Source organism: Nicotiana tomentosiformis, chromosome 1, assembly GCF_000390325.3.
Source record: "Nicotiana tomentosiformis chromosome 1, ASM39032v3, whole genome shotgun sequence".
In the NCBI taxonomy this organism is placed as follows: domain Eukaryota; kingdom Viridiplantae; phylum Streptophyta; class Magnoliopsida; order Solanales; family Solanaceae; genus Nicotiana; species Nicotiana tomentosiformis.
The window spans coordinates 89,558,359-89,585,327 of NC_090812.1; the positions used below are offsets into that span (position 1 = coordinate 89,558,359).

General features: G+C 35.5%; 3 protein-coding genes across 19 annotated transcripts; 1 reads left to right on the forward strand and 2 right to left on the reverse strand.

Moving 5' to 3' along the window:
* The first annotated feature begins 976 nt into the window (after nucleotides 1-976).
* Nucleotides 977-6,486, forward strand: LOC104099651 (pentatricopeptide repeat-containing protein At4g20740). 17 transcript variants are annotated; one of them, XM_070187281.1, is made up of 5 exons: nucleotides 977-1,526; nucleotides 2,514-4,265; nucleotides 4,702-4,817; nucleotides 5,081-6,176; nucleotides 6,282-6,486. In XM_070187281.1, the coding sequence occupies exons 1-2, from the start codon at nucleotides 1,100-1,102 to the stop codon at nucleotides 4,250-4,252; spliced, it is 2,166 nt and encodes a 721-aa protein (XP_070043382.1). In that variant the 5' UTR covers nucleotides 977-1,099; the 3' UTR covers nucleotides 4,253-4,265; nucleotides 4,702-4,817; nucleotides 5,081-6,176; nucleotides 6,282-6,486. The 17 variants fall into 17 exon arrangements, with proteins under 17 accessions (XP_070043382.1, XP_070043384.1, XP_070043392.1 ...); XM_070187283.1 differs by having other exon boundaries at nucleotides 5,086-6,176; XM_070187291.1 differs by having other exon boundaries at nucleotides 5,782-6,176.
* Nucleotides 6,487-6,926: 440 nt separating this feature from the next.
* LOC104099653 (uncharacterized) lies at nucleotides 6,927-11,238 on the reverse strand. The gene is made up of 2 exons (XM_009606705.4): nucleotides 10,836-11,238; nucleotides 6,927-7,218 (listed from the first exon to the last, which is right to left on the reverse strand). The coding sequence occupies exons 1-2, from the start codon at nucleotides 11,133-11,135 to the stop codon at nucleotides 7,087-7,089; spliced, it is 432 nt and encodes a 143-aa protein (XP_009605000.1). The 5' UTR covers nucleotides 11,136-11,238; the 3' UTR covers nucleotides 6,927-7,086.
* An 864-nt stretch (nucleotides 11,239-12,102) lies between these two features.
* Nucleotides 12,103-22,927, reverse strand: LOC104099654 (glycosyltransferase-like KOBITO 1). Its single transcript, XM_009606706.4, has 11 exons — nucleotides 22,530-22,927; nucleotides 21,304-21,453; nucleotides 20,932-20,984; nucleotides 20,245-20,353; nucleotides 20,034-20,168; nucleotides 19,866-19,910; nucleotides 19,273-19,460; nucleotides 18,948-19,089; nucleotides 15,702-15,748; nucleotides 15,391-15,478; nucleotides 12,103-12,756 (listed from the first exon to the last, which is right to left on the reverse strand). The coding sequence occupies exons 1-11, from the start codon at nucleotides 22,875-22,877 to the stop codon at nucleotides 12,472-12,474; spliced, it is 1,590 nt and encodes a 529-aa protein (XP_009605001.1). The 5' UTR covers nucleotides 22,878-22,927; the 3' UTR covers nucleotides 12,103-12,471.
* Nucleotides 22,928-26,969: the final 4,042 nt, after the last annotated feature.

Below are 26,969 nucleotides of genomic sequence, written 5' to 3' on the forward strand. Positions count from 1 at the left end.
TAGAAGATTCTAGCTATGTAGAATATTCCAGAGAAAGACTTACTTATAACTAACAAGGGCCTTGTGTAATAATTATTACTTACTCACTAGCCCCTGTGAAACTATTATATAAAGGAGGTTATTCATTTGTAACTTATCAAACAAAAATAATCAAGTTCTCTACAATAAAAAGCTTCCTTTGGCCATTCTCCTGTGTTCTAATATTTCCTTAGCTATCTTTAATGTAGTAAGGCTGACTTGGCATAGCAAGAACATGAACAAATTGTGTAAAATCGTGAGCAGGATATTTAGTTAAAAACTAAGGACGTGACATTATGTTCTATTAAATGGTGATGTTATGTTTGTGTTAGGACACAGTTGTTAGCAGATTTTCTGTAAACATCTCTAGATTCTCAACTGTGGTCATGACTGCCTTTGGACAACCAAGAGATCCAACATAGCATACAAACCGAACATCACTCACGTGTTCTTTGTACATAAGTCTCGTCATTGGTGCTTTTAGTTTTAGTGTGACCTTGCTTAGGTAGCAAGGGAATCAAAATGAGCAAGTTTTTATCCAATACTCAAGTCCGACTCTGATTATGTAACTTTTTCGTTAACGAAACCAACTAATAAATCGCTCAACCAACTAAAAGGTTATGCAAACCACTCATAGAATCAAGAAAGATCAATCTATCAATTTAATACATTACAAAAGTAAAATATTTTTCTACTATTTTACAATTTTTAAGAACTTAAACTTATTGAACTATTTAAAGTATTTTAAGTTCAAATTCTACACTTTGATGCAGTGTTTTCACGAACTCTCGCTCCTTTATCATTTTGCATTACTGCTCATTTAATAAATTTTAAAAAATAAATATAAAAATATTGTAAGTAATTTGGGTTCTACTCGCTATTTTAATTTCACTTTTATTCTTTTACATTTGGTTACAGGCATAAGCTTTTAAAATTTTTGGTGTTTAAAAAAAAGGGACTAAGTGCGAAAATAGTTCCAAAGCAACTCCACTAGCACATTTACATGTCTGTGGTAGTTCATTCGAGTTTCGCCGCTTTCGGTTTCTGAAGAAGAAGCAAAAAACTCTGAAAGAACCTAAAAATGCCACCCAAATCTGCAGTACAATACAAACCATACTTTTTCTACGGCCACCGGAAACCGACACAGCATCGTCCTACAGTACAAGGCGGCCTTTTCTCTAATCGCCAAACCATAAACCCAAATCGCCCCACCCCCAAAAACTCACCTTCTTCTTCTGCTGATTTTGAGCTCCAAAAATGGGACCCAGATGACGATTCAGGCCTAAAATCCAAGAAAGACCCATCTCATGATTTTTTCTCTTTGGCTCAGCGCTTATCACCAATTGGTAGGTATATAGTTGATTCTTTCAGGAAACATAAGAGTTGGGGGCCACCCCTTGTGGCTGACCTTAATCGTCTGCGACGTGTCACTCCTAAGCTTGTAGCTGAAGTTCTCAAGCACCCTAATATTGATCCTAAAATTTCCTCCAAGTTCTTCCATTGGGCTGGTATTAAAAATTCACCCTTTTTTACCTTTTTGAATTTTGTTACTTTTAATCAATGAGGCTTCTTATTGTTTGTGTTTTCTTTTTCTTGTCTGCAAATATAATGTGCTATGTTGTCACTTTGAAATGGGAAAAGTTTCAACTTTTAATGCTGAGCACTTTTTTGTGTATTTAAATTTTATTTTGAAAATATATTGAATCTGTATAAAGAAGGGGAGCTTGGATCCTGCTATGCGCGGGATTCGGGGAAGGCCACACCATGTTGAGTATGGTGTATGTAGCCTTACCTTGCATTTCTACGAGATGTTGTTTCTGCCTGCTTGAACCCGCTACCTCCCGGTCACATGGGGCAACGTTTACTATTGCGCCAAGGCTTCCTCTCATATTTAATCTGTATGCTACTCTTCTTTAAGTGCTTACCCTTTTTTTGTGAAGAACGTGACATTTGAGCAGCAATTTTATTTTAATGACATTAAAGTTGCATACTTGTAATATTTTTCTGCAAGTTGTTGAATATATATGAATTGTTTTTCATTTTTAGTCTAAAAATGTGTCAATCTGACTCCAAAAAAATGAAAAGGGAAAATTCTTGTGGGACATAGAGAGTATGTAGAGCCGAGAGTCTACCGGAAACAGCTTTTCTATCTAGACAAGGTAGGAGTAAGGCTTCGTCCACAATACTCTCCCCAGATCACACTTGTGGGATTACACTGGGTTTGTCGTTGTTGTTGTTGTTGTTGTTGTTGTTGTAGATACAACCTGTGATTTGAGGCAGTCAACGACCGCGATTGTCATGGTTTTGATCTTTTGGCAGATTGCTATGTCTTAAATCGTTCTACATACAAAAAAGAAGAAACCCAAAATTATGCATTTTGTTATTCTGATTCTCAATGGTTGAAGAAAAAATGAGCAGAAGTAATAGACAAACGAATGATAATCAGCATTATTCTTGTATGTGTATCTGCTTATTCTTATAATGTATCTTAACAGGAAAGCAAAAAGGTTACAGGCATGATTTCTCTTGTTACAATGCCTTTGCTTATGGTCTGAATCGGGTGAATCAATTTCGGGCGGCTGATCAGGTTCCCGAGCTGATGCATATGCAAGGAAAGCCGCCTAGTGAGAAACAATTTGAAATCTTGATCAGAATGCATGGTGATGCTAACAGGGGTCTTAGAGTGTACTATGTGTATGAGAAAATGAAAAAATTTGGGGTAAAACCAAGAGTTTTTCTGTATAACAGAATAATGGATGCTTTGGTTAAAACCAATCATTTGAACTTGGCTATGTCAGTTTATGATGATTTCAAGAAGGATGGGTTGGTGGAGGAGAGTATGACTTTCATGATCTTGATAAAGGGACTATGCAGGTTAAAGCGGATGGATGAAGTATTTGAGCTTTTGGGTCGGATGAGAGGGAATCTTTGCAAACCTGATGTGTTTGCTTATACAGCAATGATAAAGATATTGGTTGCAGAGCGGAACTTGGATGGTTGTTCAAAGGTTTGGGAAGAGATGCAGCGGGATGCAGTTGAACCTGATGTTATTGCTTATTCAACTTTTATTACAGGTTTGTGTAAAATTAATCAGGTTGACATAGGCTATGAGTTGTTTAAGGAAATGAAACAAAAGAATTATTTAATAGATAGGGCGATTTATGGATCTTTGATTGAATCGTTTGTAGCAAATGGAAAAGTTGGTTTCGCTTGTGATTTGCTTAAAGATCTGATGGAATCGGGCTATAGAGCTGATTTGGCAATCTATAATTCTCTTATCGAAGGTTTCTGCAATGCAAAACGGATCGATAGGGCCTATAAACTTTTCCAAATCACAGTTCAAGAAGATCTTCAACCTGATTTTTCCACTGTAAGGCCCATATTGGTGTCTTATGCAGAGTCAAAGAGAATGGATGAGATTTGCAAATTGCTTGAGGAACTGCAGCGATTGAGCTATTGCATTCGTGATGATTTATCCAAATTCTTTACATTTATGGTAGAGAAGGATGATAGGATTATGATTGCTTTAGAAGTCTTTGAATATTTGAAAGAAAAAGATTATTGTGGTGTTCCAATATATAACATTCTTATGGAAGCTCTCTATAGGAATGGCGAGGTGACCAAGGCACTCACATTGTTCTCTGAATTGCGCGATTCAGATCATAAACCCGATTCATCGACTTACAGCAATGCTATCCAGTGTTTTGTAGAGGTCGGAGATGTACAGGAGGCATGTAATTGCTATAACAGAATTAAAGAGATGTCTTTGATTCCGTCGGTTGCTGCGTATCGTTCTCTTGTCAAAGGGCTTTGCAAAATTGGACAGATTGATCCAGCAATGATGCTAATTCGTGACTGCCTAGGCAATGTGGAGAGTGGCCCTATTGAGTTTAAGTATATTCTCACTATTATTCATGTCTGTAAAATGAATGATGCTGAGAAGGTAATGAAAGTTTTAGATGAAATGCTAGAAGAGGGCTATTCTCCTGATAATGCTGTATATTGTGCTGTAATTTCTGGCATGTGCAAACATGGAACAATTGAAGAAGCACGGAAATTTTTTGCAAATATGAGAAAGCGAAAACATCTTACTGAAGCCGACTTAGTTGTTTATGATGAGATGCTTATTGACCACATGAAGAAGACGACTGCAGACTTGGTGTTGTCTGGATTGAAATTTTTTGGTCTGGAGTCAAAGTTAAAAGCAAAGGGGTCTACCCTTTTAGCAGGTTGAAAAATGAAAATAGGTAATAAATCATAAACTTGTCATTCGTTTGCATCTTTTAACTTGTATGTGATATGAACTGCCAGGAATTGTCGCCCTTTTTTGATGTGGCATCTAAAGTTTTCCAGAACTTGAGTTTGCAAACTTGATTTTAAATTTTTTTTTTGGGGTGGGGGGGGGGGGTGGGGGGGTGGGGGGGGGTAAAGGTCTTTCATTTTCTTAGATTTCCAAACTTAAGTTTTCGAGTTTTTCAGTAATTTGGAAACTAGTTTTTGGAGTTTTTAGGTTTCTGAAAAAACAAGTTTGGTAATCTTAAAAACACGTTTTGCAAAAACAGGAGCAAACAAACACTTTCCAAAATCTCTTTGAGTTCACAACCCTAGTTTTTGGAAAATTTCAAACAAAAACCACTTTAGATTTTTCACTGTTTCCCACATGTTACTACTTCAACTTTACAGGTAACTTGTTAAACAGATTCTGTCTGTAGTTGTTGGAGGGGCCAATCTATCCACAGGAGGATTATAAGTGCATATTCTCTTTGAGCGTTGAAAGACTACTCCGATGCTTTTTGAAGGTAACTTTGTTCAATTGGAGATTGAGCAATTCATTGGTAACTGAATCAAACTTTTCGGCCCAAAAAAAAAAAAGAAACTAACCCTTTGTCTAGAGACTAAAGGAAAGAAGGAAAATGTACCTAAATTTGCCTTCTTTTTTTGGTTCAAGGAAGGGAAATGGCAAAAGATAGATAGATTTTCATTTTAAAGTCCTCTAGTTTCTCTCCGATCTCCCTATTGTTTTCCACTCTTGTGCTCTCTTTTTTTACATCGGTGTTGTCAGGTCAGCTTGACTAATCCACCAGGCAGCTTGTCCAGCTAACAAACACAAGTTGCCAAGGTAATCTTGATCATCAAGGCTGGAGCTGATGGAGTAACACAAAATGTTGTAGTTGAGATTCGAACCTGGGATCTCCAGGTTATTACTCTCATGCCTCAAGCACTAGGCCATCCCCTTAGGGACTCCATACTTGTGCTATTCTCTTTGCTTTCCGTCTTTCCCTAGCTTCCTGACATAGGAAAATGGAAATGTTGATTTGGCAGTGAGCTGGATTATGACCCTGCTATGAAGGCCCGTTTAGCAGCGGCATTGATGACTTCTGCCAATGTAGCACCGTCTAATAACCAGTTTGCTAATAACTTTTTGGTTATAAATTATAAAGGAGTGAAATTGTTTGATTAGCAGCCGAGCACAGCTGTCAGTTTATTTCATTTGTAAAATGTGAAGGCTTGAGGTGTTCACTCTCTACTGAAAGGTTGGCCTGACAATCACTAGGATTACGGGGAAATACCAGATGAGTAAAAGAACTTGCATAAGTTTATCATGTCTTTGTCTGCTTACAGGCCATAGCCTATCGCAATAAGGTTTACATCCAAATGCACAGCTAAGGGATAGATCTCATGGTTGTCTTGGCGAGAGCTAAATTCTTCTATCCAAGTATTTGCTTCTTATAAAGACAAGATATCCATTTGACTTTGCTGCAGGATTTTGCAGAAAAGATGATCATTCTCAAACAATTTTGGTGGATTAACTGCCAAGGGTTTGTCAGCTCCTCTTGGAGCATTTCTCCACTGAGACATGTTCAGTGAAAAATGTTCTAGTTGGGAGTCACCTATCGATTTATGAACAGATCTTTTTAGTTGCAACTTGAAGTTGGAAAGTGAGCTTATGCAGAAACTGACTGCATGTTGAAGTATATGTTCGGCCGGATGAAAGCATTTACATGGAAGTATTTGTCTTCTCTCTCTCTAAGTTGCTGCAGGTATAGGAGAGAGAGGGGGAGAGAGTGAAAGTGAAAGAGACCATCTTGTTGTTTGGTGATGTGGAATGGTTTAACAGTGTCTAAGCGCAAGCTGAATGATTTGGTCAGAGAAGATTGGCAAGTATTTGTTTACTTTTTGTTATTTTCATGCTTTGAAGATTTAAATGTTCACTTGTGCCCTTGATTTTCTCGAGAACAATAATTTACCTTTGGTTTTGACAGATTAGAGGAAATGGATCATGCTTCAAGAACAGCATCATGGACGAGTTACGAAAGGGAATGTATATGTGCAATTGCAGAAAGATCTGTCAGTTTAATCCGATTTTTGTAACTATATGTAATAAATATTTTTTTCTAAACTTCTTAAAGATGAGACAAATATATTACCTTATAAAAAAAAACAAAAAACAAATACATCTTGGCAGAACGTCTTATGCAAATGCTGATTTTGCTAACTTTTGATTGATACTGTATAACTTGCAAAGTAACACACAGACTGCTAAGGATGGTTTTTCAATGATACATTTGAAAATTTTGTTCTGAAAACTTGTTAACTGATGGGGCGTTGTTTCTGCTCACTCCTTTTCTATAGTAGGTTTTCTCAGATCTCATGCACTCCTTTTCGATATGTAATTGAAGTTAAGCAGCTCATGAGCAAGAAAAGGAAATCAAAAGAAAGACAAAGTAAAGCAACAGTACTAAAGGAGCCGTCCATAAAAGGCCAAAACGCAATCAAGGGTAAAGCAGATGCAGTAGAAATTTACATTTTAGTTGGTGCTATATGAATCATTTCACCTTTTGCTTTTCAGTAACCAAAAGGTATTCTTTTATAATTTGGTAAAGAAATAGCAGGAGGAAACATAGCGCTTCATGAACATATATACTGTAATATTTTGAATTAGATAGCTTTAGTACAAAGAGTTCGGCTGAATAAAGACATTTTTGTAGTCAATGATGATATAGTGGTGCAGTGCTAAATTGGACCAAGAAGCTACTCTGTAGATCATAATTTTTTCACCTTAACAAATTACTTAGATGAAGGTTCAACTTCCCGTTTGGGTCGGTTACGTGTACGAGGAGTTGCAGGTTTTTCCTCTAACGGAGTAACCACAATGCCATCATCTTCCTCGCCTTCCATTATTGCTTTATTTACTGCAAGCTGTCCATTCAACAAGAGAAGTCAAATACAGTCCTCATACAGTCAAAAGCAAATTTTATAATGTGCACACAACAATTTGCTGAGAAAGAATCTGAAAATACAAACTACCTCAAAATAGTCCCATTTCTTTCTCTTAACTGTTGAGCTAATAAAGGTTAAAAGGCCAAAAAAAGAATCCAGAAGTGTGATACCCCAGCAAAACAGGAAAAAAAAGGGTGGCAATGGAATCAATTTGAAATATAGTGCTTGAAAAAATACAACTATGATCATTATGATCACTGCAATTACTCTAAATGCATAGTAGTAATGACCAATGTAGGGCACAAATAACTGAAAAACAACTCTCATCAAACGATATGATCACAATTCACAAGGGAACATTTTATTACTATATTTTTCTCTTGTAGCTTATAATGGGCATGCATGTGTGCGCGCGCGCGCTTGCCTGTGTGTATGTATGTGTACATGTTAAAGGTTTTGATCCAGTTAAAGGACATGAACACCATTTGAGTTTCTTCCAATGATTGAGAGATTCTTTTCTTTTTTTCTTCTTTTTCTTCCACTTCCAACTAATACTTGTGAGAATGCACGGGAGAAAAATCTATTTATTAACAATGATACAATGAACTATATATATATATATATATATATATTCTACTCCTACTACATAAGGGACTAGGACATATTCTACTCCTAATACATATGAGACTAGGACTATTTACACATAACTATCTAACACTCCCCCTCAAGCCGGTGCATACAAATCATATGTACCGAACTTGTTACATATGTAATTAATACGATGACTAGACAGAGACTTGGTGAAAATATCTGCAAGCTGATCATTCGACATACAAGGCCACTAGACTCCTCCTGAGCAACAAAACCAGGAGTTGGCCGAAAAGTCGCCGGAAAAATTTGAAAATAGTGAGACTAAGCCGAATTCCACACTACAAAATTGGTTCTAAAACACAATCAGAAAACAGAAACTTTCCTGGAAAATCATTGTCCACGCCGGAAAAAAGTGCACTGTTCACGCCGGAAAAATAAAGTTGTCAGAATTTGATATAATTTGTATGGGTAGGCTCGGAATCACTGGACGAGTAAGTTGTCCTGAAGAAGTTTTGTCAAAAAGTGACCGGAATGGCTCACACGCGCCGGAAAAGTTATTGTAGCTCGTCGGAACCCTAGTTTTGGCAGCGCGTGGAGGCGCGTGACTTCTGCTGGAGCGATTGACCGGGATTTTGTCGCCTGACTTTTCCGAACAAGATGGTAATGTTAGTTTTTCGCACAATACTTACCGATGAGGAGATAACACAAATCAATCTTAAGTGGTCAACCGGAAAGACACACGGTGACTGACTTTTCTGTTCAGATGGGATTGGAATTTCTGGGGTTTGGTCGCACAAGAGTTTCAAATCTGATGGTGGTACTGGTATATGCACAGTACCACTGTAGCAGTGATGAACCCTGGGAACAAGACGAAGTTGCCGGAAAATTGCACGACGATGAGATATTTCTTCCCGGATGTCGTTGGAATGACGCACAATGATAATTTTCTCACTGAAGCTCTGATACCATGTGAGAATGCACGGGAGAAAAATTTATTTATTAACAATGATACAATGAGTCATATATATAATACATATTCTACTCCTACTACATAGGGGACTAGGACATATTCTACTCCTACTACATATGGGACTAGGATTATTTACACATAACTATCTAATAATACTCAATCGGATCTGTAAAGTCATTAAAATCTGATGCCCCATTTAAATCACATCCTATACATATGCCAAAGACATGCATCTTGTAATTATGAGAAACCACCAATTTCTAAGTGTCCAACATGTATCATTGGAAAACATAGATCTTTGGCAGAGTTTGTACTTTATAAAGACATTAAGTGTGTGTTAGGTCTAAACAATGTATATGTGAACTCTTATCAACCAGAAAATCAGGGTATGCACTGGGACCTTCAATGCATTGGCTGATGTATTGTCTAGGGAGAGTACAAGCATAAATACATTATTCTTCCAACGCGAAATAAGATAGTACACTCATGAACATTCTTCATCTAGTTTTGCACATACTGACTACTCCATAAAGGGCTCAATAAATCAAATTGCAAAATAGGTGCAAATTGTGTGAAGCTTTGCCATCTATAAATCTAGTCTTCTCATATTGCAGCGAATATATGTCCAATTGTTCTTGGTTTCCTCCTAGCAAAGACTGTCCAAAAATTTAAAGACATGCATCAAGTAATGCTCACTTCGCTCTATAAACATTTTCATAGCATCATCTCTCAATTCAGTGGCATTTACAGTTACACTGCTAATCATCCAGGAGCCAAATAGACCTGTCTGCTTTCCTTGTCAAGGGAATGACTGATGCCTTGGTACTTCACAGAATTATGCTAACAGGTTTGCACTCTTTTGTAGCACCATGTCCAATTGAGGGGGGAAATACTATACGTCATTCCCTTATCAATCAAGTAGCATGATCCACACTAGAACAAAAAGAGTTTGACAAAGAAAAGACTACAGACACAGAAGATAGTGTATATCAGCACACTGTCAACCAAGAATTGCTGATTCAAGTCTTAAGATGGCAATTGTTTTAGAATTTGCAAAAACTAAGTCTGCAAACTCTGAAACAAAACCCAACTAAGTCTGTCGAGTAGCATTTGCATTGTCATGCAAAAGCATCCCCCCCCCCCCCAAGCTTTAAGGAAGTTGGCATTGGCTCGAGCATTAGCATCTTCCCTGGCTATACATTCATAACCTTATCTAATAAGCTCCCTCGTCTGAGCCCTCACTTCTACTCGATATTGTCAGATCCTCCAAAAAGGTTGCCACACCCGCGTCAGATCCTCCAAAATCTAAATTTCAAGGATCTGACACGGGCATAGCAGCATCTTCTGAAGGGTCTGAGCAACATAGCTTCTATCCACTTCCCTCCCGTCTCCCCTTCTCCAACACCCCCCCCCCCCCCAACAACACACACACACACACACACACCACAGACCTTACATGTCTCACCAGCAAAAGAAAATAAAGAAGTATAGATTTCCTCCAACACATTATAGTACAATAGTTATTGTCTAATGTTAATATAGATGTCTTAAATATGGCAAGTAATGCAAAATCTGACAAAACATATCAGTAAAAAAAGAAAAAGAGAATTTCAGGTAGACTTCAAATTTCATCAAGCCCCTCCCTCCACTCAAGAAATAATCCAAGACCAATAAATGCTGATGTGAGTAACAAAATCAGAACACTAAAACAATTAATTAGATAACATAAGAAGTGTAAATATAACTGGATGCCGATACAATTACTCTTGGTAATTTTCCTTTACGTCACTTCCAAAGAATTTTAAGTAACCTAAAAAAATGGACCATGAACCTATATTGAGACAGACAAACACATTTTAATATAAGGAAATCAATAACCTTTTAATACGCTTATAAACATCTAAATTTATCTATATAAAAAGTGAACTGAATAATGTCTGAATTAAGTTAAAATTGGTCGAATTGAGTCTCAAAACAGAGTAGGGACAAAAATTAAGGGACGGAGGGAGAAAAAAAAAGTATATGGAAGTATTACCTCTTCGAGGAATTTCTTGTCGAGATTATCAGCAATACGGGCAGAAGTGAAGATGGTGATAGCAAGGAGAGAAAGTGGGAATATCAAAGCAAATATATAGCTGCTGCTACTTATTCCTCCTCCTGCACGCCTCACCACTGATAAGCCTCTGCTACTCTTCTTCAATTTCCGGCTATGCAATTGAAGAAACGGCGGCGTATTTCGGGAAGAAGAACCCAAAAAGAGCTGCTGATGTTGGGGCTCATTGAATCGGAGGAAAGTAGAAGAAGAGAGCGAGTTGGAGAGTATCATACTCGCCATCAAAGACTGGTTGGTTTTCAGTTCGTTATCGTTTATTTTGAAGAATTACTTCACTTTTTTCTTTTGCCCCTCTACTTGGGCAAAAAGATGAATAAAGATGGGTCAAATAACAAATTAAAATCCAACCCATCCAACATAAATCTACTTTTCTATTCTATTTCTTTTGGAAAAAATGTGAAAGGTGTATATTTTTAAATTATTAAACTTAAATACTTTTAAATTTACATAATTTTGAATCTTTAAATTTTATATTTAGATTGGATTACATCTTGGCTCGGATATTTCAATATTTTGACATAATAGATCATTTTAAATTCACTCTGTTGGTCAAATATACAAACAAGTAAAATCCAATCCATTTAGACTTGACAAGTTACTACAAAAATGTGTTGATGTTGCCACATCTACCATATTCATTTAGGAACTAGCCATCTTACCACATGCCAAACATGTACTTAGGATCGTTGATGGTTACATGTTAGTTATGCAAGGATTATAATGGTAAGGAAGTTTAAATGGTGATAATTGAATTGTTATGTGGTGATTAATAATGTATGAATTATTATACAAGGACGATAAAGAAGGACTTTTGTCTGGTTACATATTCTAAGGACTTTTGTCTTAAAAGTTTTATTTCCATTTCACAATCTATTAGATACCCACATAACTTAATGTGCATATTATTTTATACCATCAACCAAATACAGCATAAGCTATATCAAAAGTAATTTTTATTAATCCCTCTAACAAAACATAATATTAGTTTATGCTGAGATCATTTACGAATTCTGCCAACCAAACGGCCTTTAGATAACTCCATCCCTTCATAGTTACTTCACTCTTTAGAAATCAGTGCTTAGTAATCTTCTCATTTCTCTTATCTTCTTTTGTCAAGGCTTTATCATGACCCGAACCCCGGATTCAAGATAAGAAATGATTTTAGTAAACAGCCAATCAAAGCATGTGCTTCAGAAAACAAGAGCCTCAAAAATAATCAACTCGTTAGAGGTCGAGTTACTATACATTAAGAATAACCCCTCATCTCCATACCATAAAGTTGGACCTCTGAAACTAAAATCCTTCTAATTCCACCCTCCCCCGCCCAACTCCAACATCTGTATGCTTCTCTGTATTACAACATAAATTTACACCTCCGCTTGGGTAATGATCGGGAATAGCCATAAAAACCGAAGCAAGAACGAACTCCCACCCATGAATCTGCTAGCTTACATCTTTAGCTATACTACACTCTGATACAAATGAAAACATAGCATGTTCGTCATCCACTCCGTCAAGTTGACAAAAGAAAGCAGCAGAAGCCATGAAAGGAGAACAATTACGCTTCGGTTATGACATCTTCATCTATGCCTGGGGGTGGCCGTGGTGGAACGGCTTCTTCATGAAATTCAAAGTGGGAAGCACTTTCCTCTAAAATCCTTCTGGTAGCTTGAGACTGTTGATTTCTACCAATCTTTCTCGAAGGAAGTGTCTCAGAGGCAGCAGCCTTTGATGAATTGCTACTTTCAATGGATGCTAAAAATTTGTCCTTTGATAGAGATTTCTGAGCAGATGAAACTATAGAACTGAAAACACCACTCTCCCTCAAACCTTGGACAATAACCTGCACATGTAAAACAGAAAAGAATGAACAAAGAAAGCTACAGTTGGAATGAGTTATAACAATGTTTCTGACATTCTAGGGAAACTGCACAAGAGATCTCGACCATCTCAGGAGAACAAAATGCAGGCATTGTCTTGCTGGAATAAAGACGAACAGAATGTTTGAGCAGATGATGGAAGGATCTAAATTTCCCCAACACTAACTCTTACTCTACATTCAGGGACTTCAAAAGTTGTCATTTCATGGCTGCATTTGACTTGCCATTGCCATAAACCTCTTCATTTTCCAGATATCGCACACTGATTTTCTACTTCATTCCTAATTCTTTTTATAGCCAGAAAAAACCCATCTGAGTTAGTTGCTTCGAAAAAAAGAAGAAGATATAGTTGGTCCAATCCTAATTTTCCTCATAGGTTAAAAACTCGAGGGAGCATGGGCACGCCTCTGCACCCTACTCCCAAAGTCCCACTTAAATACCATGTTTAGTGTCAATGACAAGGTTCAAACCCTACCGCCTAAGGTTAGTGGTTTCTGTTGGATAACACTACAGGGTGCTTGCCTAACTCAGGATAACCTTCTCAGAAGGGGTTTCCAACTTGCCAACAGATGCCATATGTGCCTTAGCAATCATGAAACAATCAATCACCTGTTCCTCCACTGTGCAGTGGCAGCAGACATTTGGTCGATGTTTATTTCACTTTTTGGTCTACATTGGACTATGCCTCGGAATGTCAGGGATGCCTTTGTGAGCTGGAGCTCCTGGAAGGTTGAGAAGTCCATCAAGAGAATCTGGTCTATGGTTCCTGCTGTTATTTTGTGGTGCATATGGACAGAGAGGGATCAAAGATGCTTTGATGGCATTTCAACTGCCAGACACAAACTTAAGGCTGGATGTTTAGTTTTACTTTTTTGCTGGGTGAACCACAGTATTGTAATAGGTTTTTGTCCTTCCTAGGAGCTGATATCTCCTTTTCTTTTGTAATCATTGCATCTTCTGGATGCCTTTTAATTAATATACAACTTACTTCATCAAAAAAAAATGACAAGGTTCAAACTATGCCCAATTCACACATCCCGTGTTGCGTCTTTACCCCTAAATCAAAGCCTTGGGAGCACTTCATCCCTAATCTTTCTGGGGGACAGTCTCTCTCTCTCTAGATATATATTGGAATACAGAAAATATACTAATACTTCCTACATCATTTTTACACTTGTTTCTAAACAATCGCCCAGTTCTTGCATGCCATATAATCCAAAAAAGACACAAACATGATGCTTTCATGTTGGTCTCTGTATTATCCAATTTGTAGCCGCTTCTTCCATTGTCAGTGACAATATGCATGAAATATAATCCCTAATCTTTCTGCGCGGCAGTCTCTCTCTCTAGACATATAATGGAATAGAGAAAATATTTTAATACTTCCGACATCATTTTACACCGTTTCTAAACACATTCTCCTATTTCTTGCATATAATCCAAAAATGACACAACCACGATGTTTTCATGATGCTCTTCTGTATTTTCCATTTTGTTGTTACTTCTTCCATTGTCCTGACAATATGCATGAAATATCAAACGAAGAAAACACAAGTGTCCACGTTGACAGAGACTATGTGATCCTCATCCTCATCCTCTCCCAACTTTTTATGGTAGAAGAAGATGGGCTGCGGTAGAAATTTCTTCCACATTTTTTCATTTATTTTTAATCTATTTAGATTAAACTTTATCTTTATTAGTAATTTTCTTAGAGTTTATCTTAAAAGATTATCCTTTAGTTTGAATTTATCTTTATCATTAATTTTATTTTTATAAAAGTTCTTTGTTTTATGAGTCTAGCATATGCAAAGGTTACCTACCAATTAGGACTTCTTTTGTGAAACCTGATTAGACACACTTCAGTTGACGAATAACAGTTTATAAATAGATTCTCTCTTATTCTTCTCTCTCATTTCTCCTATTTCGCTTTATTCTTCTCCTCGTTTTCCCTCCTCCCTTCAGGTACCACATGAATTTTGGTATCAGTAAACAAGTTTCATTTATCATACCATTGCACTCTTAATTTTGCATCGTGTTGCTGATATCTTCATCATCTTAAGTTGGTGATATTCTACGGGTATACGCTACCTCCCACTAGCACAAGTACAGGATAACTCTGTCCACCAAGGCTTGGACAATGAGAAGAAATCACTTAGTGTTTTTGCCTCCACTGGGATTTGAACCCGACACCTCGTGAATCTCAACCCACTTCATTGACCACTAGTCCATCCTACGAGAATTACTTTTCCAAGGATGTCCTCCCACAACCGAAATTCTTCCCGAGCAATACCGTATTTCCATTTCACACACAATAAATGATATATATATATATATATATATATAACATATTTCCTTCACCTTCACATGGTTCTGATCGAAATTGATGTTAGAGATACGTACTCATTTCAAAGGCTACACTATTCTTGTGTTCTAGGACTTACAATGTGATAGGAAGATATTCTTTTAAGAGGACCTATTAAAATCGTTCTTGTTCAGACTCTTTCGCCAGAGTAACCTCCTCTCTTTTTTCCTATTCAGAAAATTGCACTTTTGGACCCAAAGAAAAAGAATTCCAAAGTCAGGTTGTCCAGGCTTACCATGGGAGCATAAATACGAGTTAAAATGCCTTTCCTCAATAGTTTCAGGTTCACCGCTTTGTCAGTCCATACCACATGTTCACGATACCTGACCAAGATAAAGGCAAATAGATCTTTACTAGCATTAACAACCATATATTCTTCAACAAGAGTTTACAAAGTGGAAACATATAGCAGCTTCAGAATTTCAAAATATCTATGTTGATGAATAAATCAAGAACATAACTAATCCAAAAAGCCAACTGAGTGCTACAAAAAGAGAGCTGACCGAGATTAAATTGGATTTAGCAGCTATTTAAAATAGTGATTACCAGTTTAACATCTCATCTTCTGTGGCAGTTGAAGCAATAATAAATGCCTGCAGAAGATACAGCATATTATCACACCATATTAGCTTATAAGCTATCAAAGTCAAGAAAATAAAACACAACAGTTGACATTATATCAATAAACCATCAACTGATAGTAATTTTTTCCATAGAAGGAGAGCAGGAAGACTACATTTTATTAGAACGATTTGCTCAAAATTCAATCATAAAAGAGGGCTGAACAAAATTATTTGCACAAAACCAAACTATGGATATTGTCTAAGATTGATTCTCCAACAACCAGACTACCAATAGTTTAAAAAGGAAATACTTTTTTTTAATAATCGTGATGTTCGGACCAGCTTGCGCACCTCGATGGGGTACTTGCTACCTCCCACTAGCACAAGTACCGGATAACTTTGTCCACCAAAGTTTGGACAAATGGGAAGATATCACCTGGTATTTTTGCCTCTGCAGAAATTTGGACTTGAGATATCATGGTTCTCAACCCACTTCATTGACCACTAGGCCACACATTTGGGTGCAAAAAAACTTCTCGTCCTAAATAATTTAAACCACATGTAGAGTAAAAGAATCTAAACAAAGCATGCCATTAGGAATGTTTTTCCGTCATTTATTCTACCACTATAATGCCACATGTATTCCTAATAACGAGCTACCACAACTATATATAACTACAATCAATGTCACAGCAACAACATCGCTAAGACTTGATTATCGCATCCACATAACTTATCTCGCAAACTTGTTTAAGGCGTACACGAGGAGTGCCTAAAATTGGCATTGCAAGATTAGTTAGTATAAGAAGGATCAAGTTAAGGAGAAATTAGACGGAATTATGATGCCAAAAATGTAGATTATAAGATCTAGATTCAGTCCAACAAGAGAATGAGATAATATGTGAAGGTAGACAACTCTACACTTTTTGCCTTTGACAAAGAGTACTCTTTTCAAAAACTATTTAATGCTATGATAGATGCAACAAGAAGAGGATGGGAGGTGAAATAGAGAGAGGTGTCATTGGTTATCTTTTATAACGGAGAATTCACTGAGGACTAGTGAGGCATAGTTCTAAACGCAATCAATATATGCCTGCCCTCTAGCCTTCTCCACTTAAATACCATATTTTTGTCTGCGACAAGTTCAACTGCATGATGTGCATAACCAGCGCTACGATCTTACCACTAGTCTAAGGTCGTGGGGGCGAGAAAGTGTCGTGTTATTTCTTTGTTTGGTAAGTAAAATAGAAGGTGAAGTAAAAAAGAGATCATGTCCTATCCCCATGTAGATATAAAGAAGTAATTACGTTATGTCCAAAATGTTACCTCAATATTTTTTCTTGGAGTCATACAAATGAGTTCGAGTAATTTCAAGGTGTATTTAGTCTGAGTCAAGACGAGAGAAGTTGATGTACGTTTGACTTCGATTCCTAAGAAAGAAATGAAGAACACCAAGATCTTTCATGGCGAAGTGCTTCTTTTCATAGTTTCTTGATGGTAATAACTCGCTTCTTAATGCCTTCCCAAGTTTTGTCTCGTAACAGTTGACAAGTTCAAACCTAAGGATAATCAAGATATGAAATAAAGCAACTATGTTATTAGAACATCATTTATTTGCCCTACTAACTAATAAGCAGAGAAGTATCCACAACCTACCATTAAGCCAAAGACTTGAATGGATCATAAAGCTTGTAGACTTGTTGTATTTTATCCCAAGTCGGGAGACTAAGTAATCTTTTTTTGACGTTAGCATATTAAGTCCATAAAATTGAAATGGCTTCCACGCATCAGAGGAAAAATAATGACAAGCAAAATAAAAATATGTTAGCACTAATTTTTTTGAACTTCTTCCATATGACGCAGTGTTTCACTATCAAATGGATATTGTTATAGTGTCCAACACACATCTGTGAATGGTGAAAGATTCAGCACCATTTATCTCCAGCTTAAACCAACTTGGTTCAGTACCAACGTCATTTTTTTTCAAACTTAGACAGCCAAATTCCGACACTCAACTTGTTTTGCCAACATAAAGTCCCCTACTTTATATGCTAGTAAAAAAGTTATTGATGGGAAACTAAGTTGTCTAAGTTTGAAGGAAACGACATTGGTACTGAACGAAGCTGGTTTAAGCTGAAGATAAATAGTGTTGACCCTTTCACCATTCACACTATCATGATGTGTGTTGGACACTATAACAATATTCCAATTAACAAAACACTGCGTCATATGGAATAGGTTAAAAAAATTAGTACTAGACATATTTTCATTTTGCGAGCATAGAAGTTATTTTAGTTTCATGGACTTAATATGCTAAAGCGCAAAAAGGGGTCAGTTAGTCTGCAGACAAGAGATAGAACAAGTTACATGATCCATATCATTCTTTGGCTTACTTGTAAGTTGTGAATACTGCTCTCCATATTTGTTCGTAGGGCAAACAAAAGATATTCTAATAACACACTTGTCGTTTTATTCTATATCTTGATTATCTTTAGGTTTGAACTTGTCAACTTGTCAACTGCTATGATACAAAACTTGGGAGGGCAATAAGCGAGTTATTACCATCAAAATATCATTGTGTCATCAAAAACTATGAAAAGAATAAGAAATATTGAGTTAACATTGTGGACATAACATAAATACTTCTCTATATCTATTTATTTTATTTTCATTTTTTCTGGTGGTTCACCTACTCCCTTTTTTAAAATTTTAAAAAGAAATAGAGTGGTTGAAGTATATCCCTTCTCTATTCACCTGTTAATTTTACCAAACAAAGGGAAGATTATGATAATTACTACACTTAACAAAGTAATTTAATGAGCCTCTCCCCTTACCTTACCTTACTCTTAAGGAACCAAAATAGGGTAAATACCAGTAGCCTAATCTATTTGAAACAGATTCTATCAGACCTTAAAGTAGGCTTCCAAAGGCTGAAGACATTTAGCATTGCTCTAAAGAATTCAAGTTGGCAGCTTCCCCACCCCGCACCCCTTTCCCTTTCCACCACCCACGCATCTTTCCTGAAACCCAGTAGCAAATTTAGCAGCTAGCATAAAATAATGGATTAGATACAAAACAACTCCTCTCCAGCAACAACCATGAAGCTGTAAAAATTATGGAGCTACACTATCCAGCAGTAACGTGTAAACAGTACTAAACACAACAATAAGAAAAAATATTCTCTTACTTATACATATAAATAAAAAATAGAAAAAGAGCAAAAACTCACAGATCTATCGAATTCCAACATGAAGCATCTCTTAACGTCATCCTTTGTGGGCTTACAACCACATCTATCTCGTCTTGAAGTCAAGTCAGAAAACTTGGAATATGTGTAATGCAGAACAGCAGCCTCCTCCAATTTGATCTCCCTGCCATATGAAAAAAAAAAATATATGACAGAATTCTTCTAGAATATCAGCATTACAAGGAAAAGCATTGGAATATTCATAGCATCAGGAAACAATTGAAAATCCCTTTAAGATTGCATGACCTTAGGGCCAAAAGCATAATTGACAGGTTATAATGTGAGAGATTATAGAGGCCAAACATACTTCGGAGTTTTCATGTAATTATGCCATCTATGAGCCCCATTGGGACGAAGATGGTCCTGAATTCGAGCAGCTGCTTTACCATTGCCATACGTCAAGAAGTAATTTGGATTGCCACGGGTTGCTTCTTTATACATGCCAAAATATGTATCCTTCGTTAGATGGTCATAATTCTTCTTGAACATTGACACCTATTGTGATGGGTACATTGGAAAAGAAAACAAAAGAAAAAACAGTCTTAGGTGTCATAGGCGAAGCTAAGTTCACATAGCTTTGAAAAACAAAAGATATGACAAAAAAAAACGCTTGAAAAAATTCTGATCATGAGGCCAATAACAGAACAAAATAAGAGTTCCATTATTTACCTCAAAGATCCCTGTCATGGTCAAACATATAAAGAAAATTAAATATAGGAAGATGCAACATTGCTGATTTAGACAAATTATCTCTCAATTGCTCACTGCACTTAAATAGCTGAATCAACGGAAACATATTCCTGTATCATATCATATCACTGTGATCGAAGTAGTTTTGCCCATAAACGACAATGTGCAGTAGCTCAGTAACAAAATAATGAATTGCAAGTTCCAGCTTACCTCCGTAAAAGGATCCTTGATGTCATCTCGTTCAACACTGCTCTCCTGAATTAAAAAAAAATGCATTAAAACACTTTATGACATTACATTGTAAACAACATGTTCTGAGAACTAATCAGACTGTCTATAAATATCTATTTCCTGGAACACTTTTTCCAACTAACTTACATAGTTAGGAAAGATAACCATGTCAACATTTGAAGGCACATCAAGCAGCAACTGCCTCAAAGAATACTCTCGAGCACCTGCTGGGTGTAATAACTCATCTGTGTCTAGATGAATTATCCAATCCATACCCCCATCCTGACATTTCAGCATGTATGTGGATCATCAGCTATGACTAGAATGATAGACAATGCAAAAGTAGAAGAATTCATACCCTTGCCATCACTATGGCCATCTCCATATTAAGAGATTGCTTCACAAAGAGCTCATAATTGCAAGGTTTATAGAAGAAACTCGACAGCCACGTTTCATTCCAAATCCGGCTAGGACAAAATGAAAAAAAGGACATCAGTGAAACATAGGTGGACAACATTAGACGTGCAAATGTGAAAGGTACAACCATTAACGAAACTTGAAGGCCACATTTCCTTCCCATCAAAGCAGATCAAAATTAGAAAATGTATGTCAACGGCTCAACGAAATGTATGCAGAGAAAATGACATGCTAATGCTAAAAGATGAGACATTTAGCCAATTTTCAACAACTCAACGTAAAGCAATTATTACAGTTACAGAAATAATGAAAATATGAACATAAGAAGAAACAAAGTTAAGCACCATAAGTATCATTTGATATTTCATAGCCCTTTTCTATTAATTTCTTACATTTCAGCCTCACCAAAACCAATCAACAAATTCTTATATTTTTAGAAATATTCCATGGTCAAAATAAATTGCAAGTCTATGTAATCTAACTGTTTCTCACACAATTGGAGCCAACAGGCAAGAAATTAATTGCAGCATTAACTTCTGTCGCGCAAATTCGGCATGAATCCAACCAAACAGAATACAAGAAATAATGGCCAGTCCTTGAAACAATCAGAAAATGTGAATTGACAGACCTTTTGGCTTGTTGCTCCTCTAGCTCTCTAGTTCTGTATATTACTTTTACTCCCTGCAGATCAAACAAAACCCAAGTTTAGGAAATTGAAATATGCCACTTGAGTCTTAAAATAAATGGGTAAGCTGGATTTGGCCCAGTATAGTTCAGCTTTATCTAAGAAAAGAAAGAAATACGTGAAAATGCATTAGAAGTAATCATTTCATAAGAGCAGCCACGGGATCGCTATTCTTGAAAACATCTAGATAGAGCTAATTGAGGGCAAGGCAAGGAGATGCAGCTGCTCAATAAAATCGTGCCCAATACCATTTAAATATCGTATTGATGAATCTTTAAATTCATTGAAAAGGAAAATACAGGCTGGGGAACTTACGGGAATGGATTCAAGGACTTTAGAAACATCAGGAGATGCGGCCTTTCCTTCCACGAAAAGCAAAAATGATGTTACCCCAATTACTTTATGATAGAACATCCATGGTAAGATCTGCTCTAGGCCAGCAGATGTACTGGTTGTAATACATATCTGCATATAGAGAAACATTAGTGTTCTGTTATAGGGCAACAATGAGTATAGAGAAAACATGTTAGCAACTCTTAACTAGGGACAAATGCACTTAGAAATCTGTTAAGGAGATATCGTTTGGTTCAAGGTCCTGGAATTTCAAAAAGGAAAAGGCTGTAGAAACCTTTTTCCTGATAAATTTTTTGTTGTGCTAACAACTACTATGCCTCAATCCCAGGCTAGGTGGGGTCGGCATATGAATCCTCACTATCCATTTAGCTCTATTTCGCTCCGAATGAATAAGTTGGAGATTTCCAATACTAGAAGTTCTGTAAAGTTTCTTTGACATATAATGCAACCCTCGACTGAACGAAAGCACACCATCATGACCAAGCATCCCGATACTGGACTTACTTTGTTGTGTTTTGGCCAGAAAAAGAAACTCTGAAGTATGCAATATGTCATTATTCAAGATACTTTTCCTACATAACTTCTTTTTTAGGGGGGTGGGGGAAAGAAGCAAAGGATGATCAACCTGCAACTGATCCTTTCTGTGAAATTTGGATGAATAATATATATCCTAAAGGTCCTCCTAATGCTTCTTCCTTATACAAATTATGCACTCTATGGCATTAAAAACTTTAGCTGAATAAAGTTCTATTTACTTAGTAAAATAGCTAATTTTTAATCTCAGTTATGCAGTAGAAGAAACTTAACTAAGAACTACTCACTCATTTGCCGGAAGGTGCTACAAAATGCAAAAAAAAAAAGTGAGAATTTCTCATTTAGCTAAATGAGTTTAAGTTGTATGCATTGACGATGTAAGAATTATTGACATTGTCAGGTAGTTAATTACAGGTAAATCTCTTGATATGCATTAAGTGGTAATTTAGTAAAAATGGTAACCTATTGTCACAGGTTAAAATTCACTTATAGTGTAAATCTTTACATAGTCCGTCTATATAACTTAAATCCTAGCTTACAAATGGCATGAACTTTAGATACCAACAATGTAAATCACTTAAAAAAACGACCAGAACCCATTTGAGATCGATCAAAAGCCAAAACCCTCACAAGCAAATTTAAAAAAATGAAACCTTGGGTTTGAGATCTGAATGAAGTTTGAATTTCCAGTCTTTGTAGTAAGGAAACGACGGCGTGTTACTATGAGCGAGGAGAGAGCAATCTGATGAGTGAGAAGAAGAGTGAGCGACAGTGGACAGAGGAGAGCTGTCCATGCCGGGAAATTTGTGAGACTCTTCAGGTGACCATCGGGAGATTGGATCGTCAACTCCGCCACCACGCCATTGAAGAACAAAGGCAAAGACAGCTAAGGATAGAGGAAGGATTGTTAGGAGGAGAAGAACCTTCGAGAAGAATGATTGTTGGGAAGATGAAGAAGAAGAAGGTGGTTGGGGTCTGAGGGAGGTGTACAGACCCGCCATTGGAGAGGAGTTGAGGGGTGGAGTGAAAATTTTGGAAATCTTAAACAACTTTCGTAGTCTTTTAAGTTCTTTTTATTTTGCGCTTTGAACCCTCTTATTTGTTATCTTTACAATTACTCCAATTACTTTTGTTTTCTTATTAAGAAAACACAATAAGATGTAAACTTGTCCATATGTACAAAATGTTCCAAGTTTGGCGTCTTCACATGACATCCTACTTACCACAACATTTATCAAAAAAGTAAATCCTTTTTAGGACTATAACAAATAGTCATTGGCTTAGTTACTGATTTTATTGATTGTCTGTTAATTGTAACAACACAAACTTAATTGATTTTAAGTGAAATAAATTGTGTTGAAGGATGTCTTTCATATCTAATTAATACTAGCTTATTTGGTCAAGCTTTTTGGAAGTTAAAAATATTTATTTTAATATCTCGTTAGGTACATTGTAATTGACATATTATAGTATACCGAATTCAATGTAGAATAAAGATATATCTCATGCTATAAGCCATTTAGGAGCTACATATCCCTATAATGAATTATAGAACATGTAATTTTATTTTTAAAATTTTAAATGGTATATTCAACCTAAATATACTTTAGATTGGAATATCCTCCTTATTCTCTTACCTTGATCAGCTATGATAATAAATTTTTATGGTATGTAGAAATTTAAAATATTGCATAATATATTTTTATCAGTTATTAAATTGTATAATGTAATTTTATTAATATATTCGAGAAGAAAGACCATTGCAAAGAGGAACAAGAAGATGATGGTTGTTGTCTGAGGCAATCGCCATCGGGGAGGAGTTGGGGGTGCAGTGAAGTCTTAGTGTACCCTTAATAGTTACTGACTCTTTTAATTTTTATGCTTTGAACCCCTCGTATTCGTTATCTTTACGTTTACTTCAATTATTTTTATTTTTTTAATTACAAGATTCACTACCATATAAACTTGTCCATATGTACAAAAGAAATTAAATGACTATCTTGATCACTTGACATCCGACTTACCACAAAAATTATCAAAAAGTTTTAAAAAATCCAAGGATTAAAACAAATTAGTTCTTGAAGTCCCATTGCCTTAATTACTCATTTTTACTAATTAATTAACTTTTTTTACTTTTTAAAATATCGTTAATAGATTGTTTGACAGTATTTCTTGGAAGTTAAAAATACTTATTGTGAGCACCTAATTTTTGACCATATTTAAAATTTTATCACCTTTTACTGTGTAAATATTTTTAGGGGTTTAATCTACTGTTTTTAGCTTTGTTTCAACTTTTTTTATAGGATAAAAAATTTAGAAAATATTTTTTTAAAAAGGTCAAATATTATTATTATTATTAATATTTTTTATTTTTATCTTTATTTGTTTTTAAATAAAAAATAATAAATTAAATGAAAATTAAAAATAAAAATACAAAAATTAATAAAATTTCGGCTGGAAATAAGAAAAAAGAGGAAAAAGAGAAGTAGGGAATTAAAAAATAAAAGTAAAGGTATGTGGGAATTAAAAAATAAAAGTAAGCAAATGTGGAAATTTAAAAAGAAAAGTAAAAAAGAATGGAAATTTTTTTAAAAAAAGTAAAGGAATGTGGGGAAAAAAAAATTAAAACAAAGTGGAAAAAAAAAAAGTAAAGGTAGGTGGGAATTAAAAAACAAAAGTAAAAGAAAAGTAAAAAAGTGAAAATTTAAAAAAAAGGTAAAAGAAAGTGGAAATTTAAACAAAATAAAAGTAAGGAAAGTGAAAAATTAAAAAATAAAAGTAAAGGAAGGTGGGAAATTTATTTATTTTTTAAAAAAAGAAGGAAAATGGGAAGTGAGAATTTTTTAATTAAAAATAAAAAATAAATCTGAAAAATTTTGAATTTTTTTCTATAAATAGAAGAGAACAATGAGAGAAAAGGAGAGGAAAAAAAGAGAGTAGGGAATTGAGAAAAATTATTTTTCTTCTTCTACGCTAAGGGAATTTCTACTCGTGTCATTCTTTCTTCGTCTTTCTTCCGAAAAATCCATCAAGTCATCACCCAAAACCCAACAAAAATACTTCATAACATCCCCTTTTACACGCCAAACAATGTAGTCAATAGTCGAGGTCGAGGATTCCGTTGGAGCTCCGTTCACTAGGCTTGATATTCTTCTTCGCTTATACTTGTTCGACGTTCGTCTGAGTTATTGTACTTGTTTTTGGAGACTCATTTAATTAAAAATTTTGCATTAAAGGTTTATTCTTCCCTCTGTTCTTTTTATCTTATTTCATGTGATTTTATTTATTTACCTTTAAACTTTAGAAATAATAATGTAAGTTAGTCCTTAAATGCTATATGCTTAATCATGTTTTTGGAAATATGGTATTCAAACTTGCTTTAAAGTTGGGAAGATTTGGACCCTAATAAGTTTGGGCTCCAATTGTTAGGCTGTAGGGTATTGGTATATGATGGTTTATTTATTCAAATATCTAAAATCATACACTTTTTCCACAAGTAATTTCATAATTTATGGCCTTCGCAATAATCTCAAACTTAGGAAAGAAACAAATCATGAATGCGCTAGAATGCTTTAGGCGCACTTAATTAATTGAATCATCTTGATTATGTATACATTCGCGTGACATAATTACGATTCCCAAAATTAAAATCAAGGTATGTGTTCGCGCAACTTAGGGCGAAACAACCTTAAAATAATAAAGTGTTATAAATTATGTACACGTACGCGTGACATAATTCTTGACATACCAAACAAAACGAATACACATACGCATGATTCGTTTCAAGATAATTCCATAATTACAAATAATTAAGCAACTAAAAGCGATTTTAAGGCAAAAATGCATAAATTTTTCTAGAACATAAAATATCCAGAATTAGTTAAGCCATGTATAATTATTAAAGCGATCGTGCTAGAACCACAGAACTCGGGAGTGCCTCACACCTTCTCACGGGTCAACAGAATTCCTTACCCGGTCTTCTGTGTTTCGCAAACTTAAACAGAGTCAATTTTCTTGAATTGGAATTTTAAAATAAATGGTGACTTGGGACACCATAAACATTTATTCCAAGTGGCGACTCTTTAAAAATAAAATAAATTAATCAATTTTCAAATAGTGTCACTTAAATTGGAAAAACTCCTTTGGTCATTTCCCCATAAAAAGGAGGTGTGACACTTATTTGATGATTGATATTGAATTACACATTAATAAAAAAGTGTTTTGTTATTCTTAGTCCTACATTAGGTATATTATAATTGGCAATTTATTATATGCCGAATCCAATATAGATAAATGATACTCCATTTCATGCTACTTATCCCTCCGCAAATTCATATATAACTTTGTTTTAAAAAATTTAAATGACACATCCTACCTAATATATATTTTAGTTTTAGAGATCTGATGTAATATTCTCCTCCTGGTTTTAGATTGGCATAATTACATTATTGTTTTATCATGGTTTTAGATTTGCGTTTCTGTGTCGGACCTATTTACTAGCTATCGTTTTTGTTTTTGTTTTTGTTTTTGCTTTTTTCGTCTTTGCTTTGCATCTTTCTTCTGCATTTAATATTGTTCCTATTTTTCCTATGATTTCTATAGTAATACTAATATTGTATTATTTTGTCCTTTTATCCTCTTGAGCCGAGGGTCTTTCAGAAACAGCCTCTATATCTCTTTGGGTAGGGGTAAGGTCTGTGTACACACTACCCTCCCCAGACCCCACTAGTGAGATTTCACTGGGTTGTTGTTGTTGTTGTTTTATCATGGTCAGCTTCCAAGTGATACATTTTTATGGTGCAGGCACCATAAACATCACATAATATATTTTTATCAATTGCAAAAACGTTCTATCTACATAATAACAATCAAAGATTTTAATTTTGAAGTTTTAAACCATCAAACTTCACGTGAGATCGGCCATGGATGGAACATCACATGAGTCTAGCGACACATTAACACATCAAAGAATATACGAGAATGAAGGTTTTGAGAATCAATCTTAGGAAGCTTCCATTGACACCAACAAATTTTAAGACTTGATAGTTGAAATCTAAATTGAGTGAATAACACTCGTGGCGCTTTGATATTTG

Excerpts from the sequence above, each read along its gene's own strand:
- LOC104099651 (XM_070187287.1), top strand. The coding sequence starts at position 1,100 with ATGCCACCCAAATCTGCAGTACAATACAAACCATACTTTTTCTACGGC. Across the intron at positions 1,527-2,513 it reads CAAGTTCTTCCATTGGGCTG|GAAAGCAAAAAGGTTACAGG; the intron begins GTATTAAAAATT and ends GTATCTTAACAG.
- LOC104099654 (XM_009606706.4), bottom strand. The coding sequence starts at position 22,877 with ATGGCGGGTCTGTACACCTCCCTCAGACCCCAACCACCTTCTTCTTCT. Across the intron at positions 20,985-21,303 it reads AAGTCCTTGAATCCATTCCC|GGAGTAAAAGTAATATACAG; the intron begins GTAAGTTCCCCA and ends TTTGATCTGCAG. Across the intron at positions 15,479-15,701 it reads GAAGATGAGATGTTAAACTG|GTATCGTGAACATGTGGTAT; the intron begins GTAATCACTATT and ends TATCTTGGTCAG.
- LOC104099653 (XM_009606705.4), bottom strand. The coding sequence starts at position 11,135 with ATGGCGAGTATGATACTCTCCAACTCGCTCTCTTCTTCTACTTTCCTC. Across the intron at positions 7,219-10,835 it reads ACAAGAAATTCCTCGAAGAG|CTTGCAGTAAATAAAGCAAT; the intron begins GTAATACTTCCA and ends TTGAATGGACAG.